Source organism: Oryzias latipes, chromosome 4 (assembly GCF_053564925.1).
Source record: "Oryzias latipes strain Hd-rR chromosome 4, Olatipes_Hd-rR_3.1".
Taxonomy (NCBI): Eukaryota; Metazoa; Chordata; class Actinopteri; order Beloniformes; family Adrianichthyidae; genus Oryzias; species Oryzias latipes.
The window spans coordinates 3,501,824-3,514,278 of record NC_136240.1 but is presented as its reverse complement, the minus strand read 5'-3'; the positions used below and the strand labels follow the sequence as shown (position 1 = coordinate 3,514,278).

Genomic DNA, 12,455 nt, shown 5'->3' with positions numbered 1-12,455 from the left:
CAGAATCACTGGGCATTTGGATACAACTTCTTACTAGCTCTCGAGGTTGACCTCTAGTGTACTGTTCTAAAAAATACAAACAATCCTTTGCACTGTTTGTTTTAGCTTCAATGCTGTCTTCAAATGCGCTAATGAAAGACTTGTAATGAAGAGGATCACCATCAAATACTGGAATTTCTCTTTTTGGGAGTGAAAATACAGACTGTTGATGAACCAACAAAGACGTGATTTCATTTTGTCTTTCCAATACTGATATTAATTGGTTACTTTCACCAGCTGATGATGGGTTCGTTTCATGTGCTGTTTGAGGGTGAGACTGATTCATAGTATAAGCTTCATTTTGTTGAGTCACTGAGTTCATCTGATCTACGCCTGTAATTTGAGTCTGAGTATCCACTCGATTTACTTTAGTATTGACGACTGGCTGTGAATGAGGCTGACACACTGTAACACTATTGTGAGATTGTTGTCCAATAACTGTAGGCTCAAATGATTCAGAATAAGGATTTAAGGTTTGCGTTTTCTTTTGTTCTCTTTCAAAATAAGAGTTCATTCCATCAGATCCGTTACGTGAAGCAGCTGTTGCTTGAGAACAAGCTGAGCTCTGCTGGTACACCTTTACTTTAGCCACTGATGCTGCAGTGTGTCAGTTCTTCTTTCCTTTTCCTGAGCTGTTCCTCTTGCTCTTCTAAAGCATGCTTTTGTTTTAACATTTTCTGTCTTGCCATTAATGCAGCAATGTCTGCTTCAGCTTTAATGCGTGCTGAAGATGTTGAGGATAGAGATGATCTACTCCTACTTGAGTGGCTTTTGTTTGATCTTCTGCTACCAATGTTGGAAACACTGTCATTTGGCTTCACATCATCAATTGCATCATTGCTGTTCTTTGACCCATGAGAAATGTATGACTCTGCTGCTTTTTTGACTGAAGATTCAACAAATAACTCAGACTGTTGTGGATGAGAGGTTTCTTCTGTGGTGGAAGCCTTTAGGTCACATGACTGATCATACACATTTGAAAGCCAACTTCCAACTTCAGCTATAAATGCAGAATTAAATCTATAAATGCTTGAAAACCAGTTATTTTGCAGTTCTTGTTCCTCTAATGGAAGTAGTGGAATGACAGATTCATGAAGCTGATTAACATCTTCCATTAATGTATTTAAGTTATCAGAGTGAGACTGAACAATCTTAACATTTTCTTGAGTTTGCATAAATTCCTTGAGGTTTCTGATTACAGTTTTAATTTCATTAATCTTTCTTTGACGGTCTTTCTGTAGCTTTTCAATCTTGTTTTCCAAAGCTTTAACAGTAAGCTTTGGTTGTCTTTTTTCATCTTTATCTTTAACATCAGAGTGTGATATAGATTCGCTTGGCTCCATTTTGTTATTTAAACGTGAAGATGAGTTGTCATCACTGTCCGTCTTCAGGCGCATGCATCTGTTGTGTGTGCTTCCATACCTCAGGTCCAACGGTTTTATGAATGAACGCCGTACCAAACCATCGATGAATGAACGTAGTGGGCTGCGGCGCTCCAATCACGTCGCACATCCAGTGGTTTCCAGTTCCAAAAGCGATCGAATGATCTCCAAAACTCCAGGGTGATAATTCCACCAATCAAAGTCTCTGAGAGTCACAATTTGTCGACTTTATTGTTGCGCCTAAACAGCGTTGAGGGCCGCCGTGAGCTAAGCTGCGGCTTCTTTGTCCGACGCGCGTTCCAATGAAAAGTCCCAAACGTCTGCCTGGCTGCGAAGTATTTATTTTATTCTGCAGGTTTCCAATCCATACAATCCAAACGATTGATAAATTAAATATTCCAGCAGTGACAGGCTTCCAAAACCACTCAAGTGACGCGGTCAAGTAACGCGGTCAACAAATTATGTGAACACCGCGGCTCACCCCACTTCCTCATCCATTCACATCCCTCACCGCGAGTAAGTGAGCACCTTTCAAACTTCGTGCCACGCACGCCCCCAGTGACACACCCACAACCTGGCTGATGACGCAGCGCTTCACCTGTGCCACCTTCAGTTGGCTCATACACATGACATTAACCAGAAATATGTATGTATCATATAAAAATAGTCTATTTGAAATATAAGAAATATGAAAGGCAACTATGTTTTCTATATATGTGTCATATAATAGTCATAGTATTTTCTTACATGTTCTTTTCCCAAAAATATACTTTTCATATATGAAAATAAAACATTAAATGTAAGTTATCTGCAAGTAAAATGTATATCCCTGATGGGGAAATTATACTTTTGTTATATGTTGTTTTTACTTTTATTATATGTCATCTAATTAAAATGACAAACTTAGTATAAAAACATATATACATATGTATCATTACATACAAGTCTTTTGTATGTTAATGGTATATAACATCATAGTAAAATATATTTTCCTTACAATTTTTCTACAAGAATGTTAAACTATAAAAACTGTTGTAGCATTTTATAAAACAACATACTTTTTATGTATGTATGAGTATAATGTCAAGTGTTAATTGTTAAACTTATATAAAGCACATATTGAAGTGGCATGACTTCATTTGAAATTACGGTATATGGACACTGAAATTGCCTTACAAATTGCAACTACAAACAGGCACATCACTTAAAACTAATTTCAGCTATTACAATTCCCTTCCCTTCACATAAATACAGTTCTTCAATGTCTATAACACTAAAAACTAAATTTAAATAAGGAACAATCATGTAACGTTTAGGGTTGGTAGAGGACACAAATGCAGGACAGGAAGCAGCAGGAGTTCGAAAAAACAAAATCTATTTATTTAACAAAGGACGCTGTACCACAGGGAATCCAAAAACCAAAAGAGTAACATAAACTGAGAACAGACTTATCTAAGCTTGACAATAGAACCAAAACCACTTGAAGGGGGGAACAAACAGTACAGATCAGCACAAGAGGAAGGGAGTGACAAGACATATATACTAACGGGGCTGACGAGACATAGGTGCCAATGATCAGGAAAGATTGGGACGAGGGAAGTCAAACTAAACTAAACAAACAAGGAAGGGCCTTAAAAATAAAACAGGAAACAACCTTTAGAACCAACCCGAAGTCTAACCATGACAACTTATGGCACGGCAACATTTTTACTTTTCGCCCGGAGTTCTGTAATCTTGCAATTTATTGTGGTTCCGATGCTGGCGATCTGTGTCCCTGGCCACCTCTCAAGAGTTGCACCTGCATATAAACACACACACAAACACATATGCACACACAGATGAGAACTTAGTGTACTTTGTAATGTCACAGAGACCAATAAAAATAGGAAGAATCATTACATAATGTTGATGTCAAATAGTGCCAGATTCTCTTGGTACCAGTTGTACAACCAATGGTGGTAGACTGTCATTATGGTAAATGAGGACTAAAATGTTGCACACACACACAAATAAATAAAAAGCTGAAAACATACTGTAAATGGCATCCAATTTATGCTTGTCCAATGGTAGACGAGCGTCTCCTCCACCTCGTTTGCCCCCGCGAAGATTGCTCACCAGCAGTATCTCTGGTGGGAAGACTGCTGTGACCAGATGTCTCACAAATCCAGTGGCTGAATGTGAATTTAAAGCGTACGTCCACGCCAGTTTCTCCACCAGGACTCCAGTTCCAGGGTAGATCTCCACCTGTTTAAACAAGGAGACAAGTGCATTTAGGGTTAAAAAAGTGTACATATTTTCAGTTCTAAATAGTTTAGACAGCAAATTACACTAACCATACTCATTCAAAAATGTATGTACCACATTAATTTATAATTTAAAAAACAATGACCTTAGAAGACTGCGAGTCCTTCTGGGATGGAGTCACAGTGTCAGACACAGAACTGGATTCTGTAGCTCCAGGGGGGGATGGTGGTGAGGAACTAAAACTCTGGGGGGGCATCGGTGGTGTATTAAGCTCCAGCCTGGATCGCTTGGTAGGTATAACCGACTTAATTACATGTTTCATGGTTTTCATGAGTTCTGGTATATCTGCACACAGCAGAAACAAAAATATAAACACAAAAATTATTTTACATCAGTGGCAAGTAAAAAACAATACAGCACAGTAATGGCAGGATAAAACGCTTTAGAAAAAGATTTGACAAATAATTTAGTAAATAATATGAACAAATACCTTGAACAACCATCTCCTTCAAGTTAGCGTTCTCCTCTTTCAGCTCCTTGATCTCCTGCATTAATTCAGATACTGTCTTTTCTGGATTTCTTGAACTTGTTTGTGGATGACAGTACATCTCAAGAAAGTCTTCAGCAGGGTCTTTTCTTTTCTGTACCTTTGACTTCTGGGTGTCCAGAGAGAGAAAAATCAAATCATTAATACAGAAAAAGAAAAAAACAACTGATGTTTCAGTTTAGTAGCTCAACTGCAAAAACAACAGGTTCAGTAACAAGAACTACAAATGATGGTATATATTTTAAAGCTAAACATTGCAGTCTATAACTGCAAATCAGAACTAAAAATCACTTCCACAATTTGATGTAACATTCATTGAGAAATATTACAAAAGAGCTCCATATAACTTGATATCACCTTGACTTGTAATGACTCAGTAAGAATCTGACTGTCAGTGTCGGTCGAGTTATCTGACTCATCTTGATATTTTTGAGGCAGGACCGATTTCCTCTTGGTCAGTTCTAGAGGTTCATCAGTCTTCAGCAGCAAGTTAATTTTACGGGTTGCCTCAAAACGAGTTGCTTGAGAACAAAAAATGAAAGAAAAGAAAAAACAAAGAAATTTAAATTCATTCAAATTAATGACAGTTATTTATATAAATATCTATATATAGCTATAGATATTTATATCTATATATATGGGAAAGACTAGGCATACACACACACTAAAACTGATGAATCTTGCCTTATTTATGTTTGGACACGATCTGTTCTATTAATTAGGTAGTAGGTAGTGGTTATTATACAGCAGACAGTGTTTACTTCAGACCATTTCAACAGTAACTTACCGCTGACAAACAGCACAGTGCCTCTGTAGTGAGGCCATCCTCCTCGCGGTTTCTTCCCGTGGCGCCATTCCACAATAGCTGAATACGCAACAATGGGATTGCCATGCTGGTCCATTTTGGAGTCGTCATATGCCCGGATGGTCTCAGTCTTGACTTCACTTAACTTCCCAGCATCCTTTCCTTCACTCCACCTCACCACAGCAAACTTCCGTTCCATGAGTTCTGACGAAATCAAAATAAAATTGCTTAGGTTAGCAATAAACAGCCAACAGACCAAGACATAAAAAATATGTTAAAATTCCCAAGTGGTGTTTTTTTAATCGCAAAAATGTATATGTTCTATGGTTCAATGTATGGACATGATGAAGCCTAGTTAAATTTCAGATCGTTTCATTATCGTTTCTGTCTCATAATTAAAAAATAAAAGTCAATACCATAATTATTTTTTCAAAATGAAGTGGCGTTTCTTGACTCAAAATTCAAAAGAAATCCCACAAACGGCTTTTGGGGGATGCGAAGCGATCACCGCTGGGAACGTTCAGCCTTCCACCGCGGGATGCGAAGTGATTTCGCGGGGCCAGCGTGGTGATTGCTGCGCAGATTTTTGACTTTTATTTTTAATTATGAGACAGAAACGCTTCCATCGTTTCAGGCTGTATACAATGAAAAATCAATTTCGTATACTGAGAAGTCTCCCTTTGATATCACAATTATTGCCAGTTTAAAATTTACTTTTCTACATGATGATTCAGCTAACAATTATGCTAATCTTAAGCGCTACTCCACCACGCAAAGGTGGAGGCCGAATTAAGCTAAAGCCATAAAACATTTACATCGACTTATCTATCTGTATAAACACACATATCTATAAAACGTTAAATAAACAACTGTACTTACCACTAGCGCCAGATTCACCCGCGTGTTTCATCCATGTCGGCGATTTCTCTCAGTTGCCGCTTTTTTTATATTCAAAAGACGCAGACGGCTCAGTTAAACAAAGATCTCGCGTTGACAACTGTTGCTAGGAAGGCTGACGCATACACCGCGCTTTCTCCCCTCTGATTGGCTGATCCTAAAAATTTCAGTCCAATATTGACCCATCATCGCTCTTATTAAATTAAACATCGTGCTCGATGATTTTCTAGGCGAAAATAGCGGTTCAGAACATGGATGGATTATAGACAGACAGCCATGTCGAAGCGGAAACTCGTTACACCTGACGTAACAGAAAGAGACTGGTTGAGGAAAAACATTCCTGGGCGTACTTTAACGAGATGGAAAAAAAGGTACGTATGTCTCCTAACGCAGATCGAAAGTAAGCATAATCTTACAGTAACTAGTGATTAGTAAGTCGTTACTCTCCATCGTTTTGTCAGGAGAATCGAAAAAAGTTTAAAAGACAGTGGAGAGCACGCAACACAACATGTAAGTGTAAAATATTTCTGTCTCATGATCAGGAAAAAATAGTTTAACTAAGTCTTAGTAAGTTCAGCTGAGATAAATGAGTTGACGTATTATACATTTTTTTAGAGCATGAACCAAAAACGTATGGTTAAGGACAGTGTAATTACACTCCACCATCATATGAAGGTTGTAGTATGTTTAGATGAACGAAGATTACAGTATACAACATTGTACGTGACATCTGTATGTCATCTGAAATGCAAATTTATTGCTGTGAGAACATTTTAGGCTACATTAAATGTCATGCTGCAATTATGTATAATTTTTTTTTAAAGCTTACATATTTTGTTTAATGACTCTTGGAAATTGTAATACAGCAGCACTGTCATCTACAATGCGCTAAAGGAGACACTGTTTTTCATACTAATTGTTTTAAGGGGCATCATGAAGATGGCAATCAAAGTGGAGACTGGACAACAGAACATCTCACACAAGCTCAGGTTTGCAAAACTACATTATAGCTCTCTCTGTTGAACTTCCACCATCACTATCAAACTATAGCTACTAGTTCTCTATCGTAAGTCTTCTTTCTTCGTTTTCAATCACCAATCCACCTGTTTCTTCTCTTAGAATAGTGAAGATGCCACCCAGAAAGTTGACAAAAGCGCAGAGTTGACACAGGCGAGTAGAAACTCATTTTATAGACCTTTCTAACTCCGTTTTTCACTTTTGCTGTTTTACTGCAGATTCTGTCTTTAATGTTCATTTGTGTTATACTTAGGAAAGTGATGAAAATCACATCCAGATAGAAGAGCAGAGAGGAGAACCTCTTATACTGACACAGGTGAGAAAAAAATATGTTATACTCACAGACTCACTCATTCTCTCTCACCTACTGTAAAACTATAACTTTTGCTTTTCAAGCATATCTCTTTATTTTAAAAAAAAAAAAATAACAAAATTGCGTTCCTCCCAGGACCGTGAAGATATCACACAGAAAGCACTGCCTTTTATACCATCACAGGTGAGAAAAACAACTACAGCTTTATACACTTCTTTGTCCCACTCTGTTCCTTACTCTTACTGTTAAAGTACAACTATTTATGTTCTTCATTTGTGTCATTCTTAGGAAAATGATGATGATGCCAGCCAGCCAGAATTTGGAATTGAACCTGTCGTACTGGCACAGGTGACACAAAAACCGCAATAGTTTAGTGTCTTCTCTTTCTCTTATTCTGTATTTAAATGTTTATTTGTATCCTTCTCAGGAAAACACTAATGTTACCAGCCAAGGACAAGAGGAAAGAGCAGAATCTTTCACAATGGTACAACTGAGGCTAACTATGCCATTCACATATGAGGCTGTTTATTGTATTTGTTCATTTTGTTATTTAAAAAACCCTAACAGAACACCCCCATACATTTTTATAGTGTACTGAAATGTACATGCTTTTGTTGCTTCTTTATATGTTATGATAAGTAGAGTTAACAAGAATAAGATTAAAACTTGATGCATTTGGAACATGATATGTTAATGTCTTTTTTATGATCATTTTAGAGTCATGCCTCTCAAGAAGTAGATGCCCACTCCCGCGGACTAACAGCAGAGCAAAGCATCATCTCGATTCTGTCCTTCGCAATGAGACACAATACTACAGGTGTATTGATGGAAGATCTGCTGAAACTGCTCAAGTTACATTCTGCTGGGACTAGTGCAGTTCCAACAAGCAAGTATTTATTGGAGAAACCGTTAGTTTGTCTTGCTGATCAGTTTCAACGTCATCATTACTGCAGAGTTTGTACTAAATACATTGGTCCTTCACAATCTCAAGAGAAAATTCTCAAATGTGTCTCATGTTCCTCATCCACAACAGTTGTGTCAAGTTTGCAGGAAGGACATTTTTTCATTACTATTCCACTAAAGGATCAGCTGAAAGATATTCTTGAGAACCAAGGGATGCATGATCTCTGTTTTTGTGCTGAGGAAAGTGATGGGGATTTGATAAAGGACATAGCTGATGGAACTTTATATCAGACCTTAAAATCAAAAAGTGAAGAGAATTTTCTGTCCCTTACATTTAACTGTGATGGTGTACCAGTCTTTCAGTCTTCTAAATTCAATATTTGGCCAATACTGTGTTGTGTTAATGAGATACCCCCTGAGAGTAGAGATAAACATGTACTTTTATGTGCTTTATGGTTTGGAAACAAAAAGCCAGACATGTTGTGCTTTTTCAATCCTTTTGTTGAGGAGTGTGTCAGTCTTTCTGAAGATGGTTTCGAGTGGCAGCATCCTAGTGATCATTTACTGAGACGCATTAAAGTGCACGCATTGTGCTGTGTGTGTGATGCAGTGGCAAGGCCACTGCTACAGAATTTTAAACAGTTTAATGGTGAATATGGGTGTGGAATCTGTCTTCACCCAGGGGTGCAAACACGGAAAGGAAAAGGAAACACAAGGGTTTACACATGTCCTGCTGAAAAGCCAAGTGACAGAAATCATAAAACCACAGTAAAAATAGGACAAATTGCTGAAAGAGAAGGGAAGTCCATACTGGGAATAAAGGGCCCATCTGCCCTTACCCACTTACCAATGTTTGATTTGATCAATGGGATGGTCCCTGACTACATGCACTGTGTGTTGCTTGGTGTGTGCAGATATATGGCAAGTTTATGGATGGATTCCAAGAGTATTTCTGAACCATGGTGTATTGGTGCACAAACGGCATTGATGGACAGACACCTCTTATCAATAAAGCCTCCGGGCGTTGTTGCTCGAGTTCCAAGATCTCTAACAGAACGCAAATTCTGGAAAGCCCACGAGTGGCAGCACTGGCTTTTGTACTATAGTTTGCCAGTTTTGAAAGGCATACTTCCCCAGAAATATCTTAGTCATTGGGCATTGTTGATAGAGGGTATAAGCATTCTGTTGGGGTCAGGACTAAATGCTGAACAGATAAGTCACGCACATGAAGCATTAGTGTACTTTGTTGGAGGTGTGCAGTCACTGTATGGAGTAGAACACATGACGTTCAATGTTCATTCACTTCTGCATTTGAGCAAAAGTGTATTGCACTGGGGTCCTTTGTGGGCTCACTCAGCTTTTATGTTTGAAAATTTCAATGGGTATCTCCTGAAACAAGTAAAAAGTAGTCAAGCTGTACCACAACAAATATGTAAACAAGTGGTGTTAACCCGTGCATTTCCCCGTTTAGCACAGCAGTTTCTAACTAATGCACCTGCAGAAGTTAAAGATTTCTGCAATGAAATGAGACATGGAAAGCAGCGTGTCAAGATTAAAAAGGTCACTGGGGTGACTGCCCTTGGTCCACCAAATGTAAGCTTGGTAACTCTTGATGATCAAGCTGCTCTCCACTCAGTGAGAGAGGTTCCCACAAATGCTGTGGTGAGTTACTACAAGAGAATAGCTGTAAATGGATTAGTTATTCATGGCCGTTCCTACAGCAAAACAAAACAAAGAAACAATTCTGTTGTACTTTTAGAGGATGGGAGTATTTTTAGAGTCTCACACTTTATCGACGTGGGTGACCAGTCTTTATATGCCATAGGAAACTATGGTAAATGCACAGTGCAGAAATTTGCCAGAGGTTCTCATGTCAGAACTGAACTGAGCTACATGTCAACTGTTCAGTTTCCCACTGGCTTTAACAAAGCCATAAGTGCTACTCAGGTAATTAGACCATGTGTGTATATTCAGTGTTCACAGTCCAGCTCAGTTGTATGTAAGCTACTGAACACATATTACTGTAGATAAATTACTATTAACTAAATGAGAATATTTTCATTTATTCATTTTGAGGGTCCAAAAGGAAAATTTCTGCCTCAACTATTGACAATATAACTAAAATGAAATATCACCTATTAGGGAAAAGATAAAATGCACATGTATTCCTATGTAAAACATTTTGTACTTCATGTTATGTGTTGTTATTATTCTATTATTTAGTCTACAAAAATAAAGAAGTCTTTCTCTAGCATCACATGAAAGAATGCATCCGTCTTTTTCTGTCTTTGCGACATATTAATTACATCCCACATGTATTTTCAATATTTGCTGTGTGGATACAATATCATGTTGCTAATGTCATTAGGAATAGTTGGTCCTTAAATCCATCCATACATCTTCCAACCCGCTCTATCCCTCGCGGGGGTCTTGCTGGAGCCCATCCCAGCTAGTCACAGGCTAGGCTATATTACACATGCCTACTAAAAATATTGTATGTGGAACTACTATCATACACTTTTCTTATATGTTACCAAAACATACAAGTTTCATATTGTCCTATTTTACTAAGGATCTTATAAGGGGTTTGACTGTCTTATGCTTAAATTATAAGTTTCAGATAAAAGAGACAAAAAACGTATAAGATTCATATATATCATTTCCGTATGGGTCCAGGTGGCTCACAACCCCCGCGGTAAGGAAGCGAAGGCGGAGGGACAGGAAGCAAAAGAGAGGTTGCAGGGCTGGAGCACTTGCCAGGCTGAGGAGACAGCCACAGAGACCACCGCTTCCCAGCCTTTTTTTGACGAACGCCAGATCACTCGTCAACAAGATGGATGAACTAAGGCTACGGATTGTGAACAACAAGATCTTGAAGGACATGTGCATCTTGTTGATCACAGAGACCTGGCTCCATCCTCTCATCCCGGACTCTGCTATCCAGCTAGCAGGCTACACCGCTAAGCGCCATGACCGGACGAAGGACTCCGGTAAGAGCAGAGGAGGGGGGTTGTGTGTCTATGTCAACAACAACTGGTGTACAAACACCAAGACTGTAGACAGTCACTGCTCTTCGGACCTGGAGTATGTGACTGTCAGATGCAGGCCCATCTATCTCCCGAGGGAGTTTACTGTGGTCATGGTTACTGCTGTTTACATTCCACCGGACGCTAATGCTAACACAGCTATCGGACATTTACATGACAGCATTGGCAGGCAGCAGAGCAGGTATCCTGACGCTGTGCACATAGCAGGGGATTTCAACCACGTGGACTTAAAGCCAGTGCTTCCTAACCTTCACCAGCATGTTAAGTGCAGCACCAGAGAAGCTAAGACTCTGGATAAGGTTTACACAAACATTAAGCTGGGCTTCAGGGCTAGACCCCTACCTCACCTGGGCCAGTCTGACCACTTGTCACTGCTCCTAATTCCTGCATATACCCCCCTCAGGAAAACTGCTCCCACCATTAAGAAAACAGTAAAAATATGGCCTGATGGGGCCTCTCAGCAGCTGCAGGACTGTTTTGAGAGGACCAACTGGGGGGGGCCGGCAAGATGGCGGCGTGACCGGTTTGTTTTTATCGAGCTCCGAGCACCTAACTTTTTTATTGAGCATTTTTGAAGCAGCAACATTTTGCTTTTTCTTGAAAACGATCGGTGAACGTTGTGGATTGTACTTTTTGGATACTTTTTACAAAATCCCACCATTCAAAATGCCCAAACCTCCTAAAAGAAGCGAATCTTCAAAAGACAAACACAGCTCCGCTAGCTTGTTGTTAGCCGACGAGCACGACTACTCCGGCAGCAGCATGGACATTCCCGTGACTTCGGAGGAGGAATTTCCTTCACTCCCAGTGACCCCAAGTAAGCCTCCTCTTGCTAAAAAGCCTACTATGCCCTGGTCCATGAAGTCAGATGAAGCAGTCAATATGCTCGCCGAACTAATCAACTCAAGAAGCGATGCTCTTGAAAAAATGGTTGAAACTGTCCGTTCCGAAATTAAACTCATAAATGACAAAGTTGAGGTCATGGAAAAACGTGTGGAAAAAAATGAGGAATTTACATCGAGATGCTTGGCCCGGGTTGCAGAAATGGAAGCTTATGGTCGTCGATGGAATCTGAGGCTCTACGGTCTTACTGAGGCTGAGAAGGAAAACGTGCGCGAGGAGGTGATCAACATTTGCCAGCATGTTTTGCCCTCAGAAAAAGAAAAGTTTCCCGATGCTGTTGATGTCGCTCATCGGATGGGAAGAAAACGCCAGGAGGACCCGAGGCCTCGAGGGGTTCTAATCAGATTCATCTCCCGGC

At 39.5% G+C, this 12,455-nt stretch overlaps 1 protein-coding gene across 1 annotated transcript; it reads right to left on the bottom strand.

Annotated features, from left to right (window-relative positions):
- Nucleotides 1–2,966: 2,966 nt before the first annotated feature.
- On the bottom strand, nt 2,967–5,342 carry LOC111947331 (uncharacterized). Its single transcript, XM_023953929.2, has 6 exons — nt 5,000–5,342; nt 4,570–4,733; nt 4,156–4,321; nt 3,811–4,010; nt 3,455–3,665; nt 2,967–3,219 (listed from the first exon to the last, which is right to left on the bottom strand). Exons 1-6 carry the CDS (start codon nt 5,214–5,216, stop codon nt 3,110–3,112), a joined length of 1,068 nt encoding a protein of 355 aa, XP_023809697.1. The 5' UTR covers nt 5,217–5,342; the 3' UTR covers nt 2,967–3,109.
- Between the last annotated feature and the right edge of the window lie 7,113 nt (nt 5,343–12,455).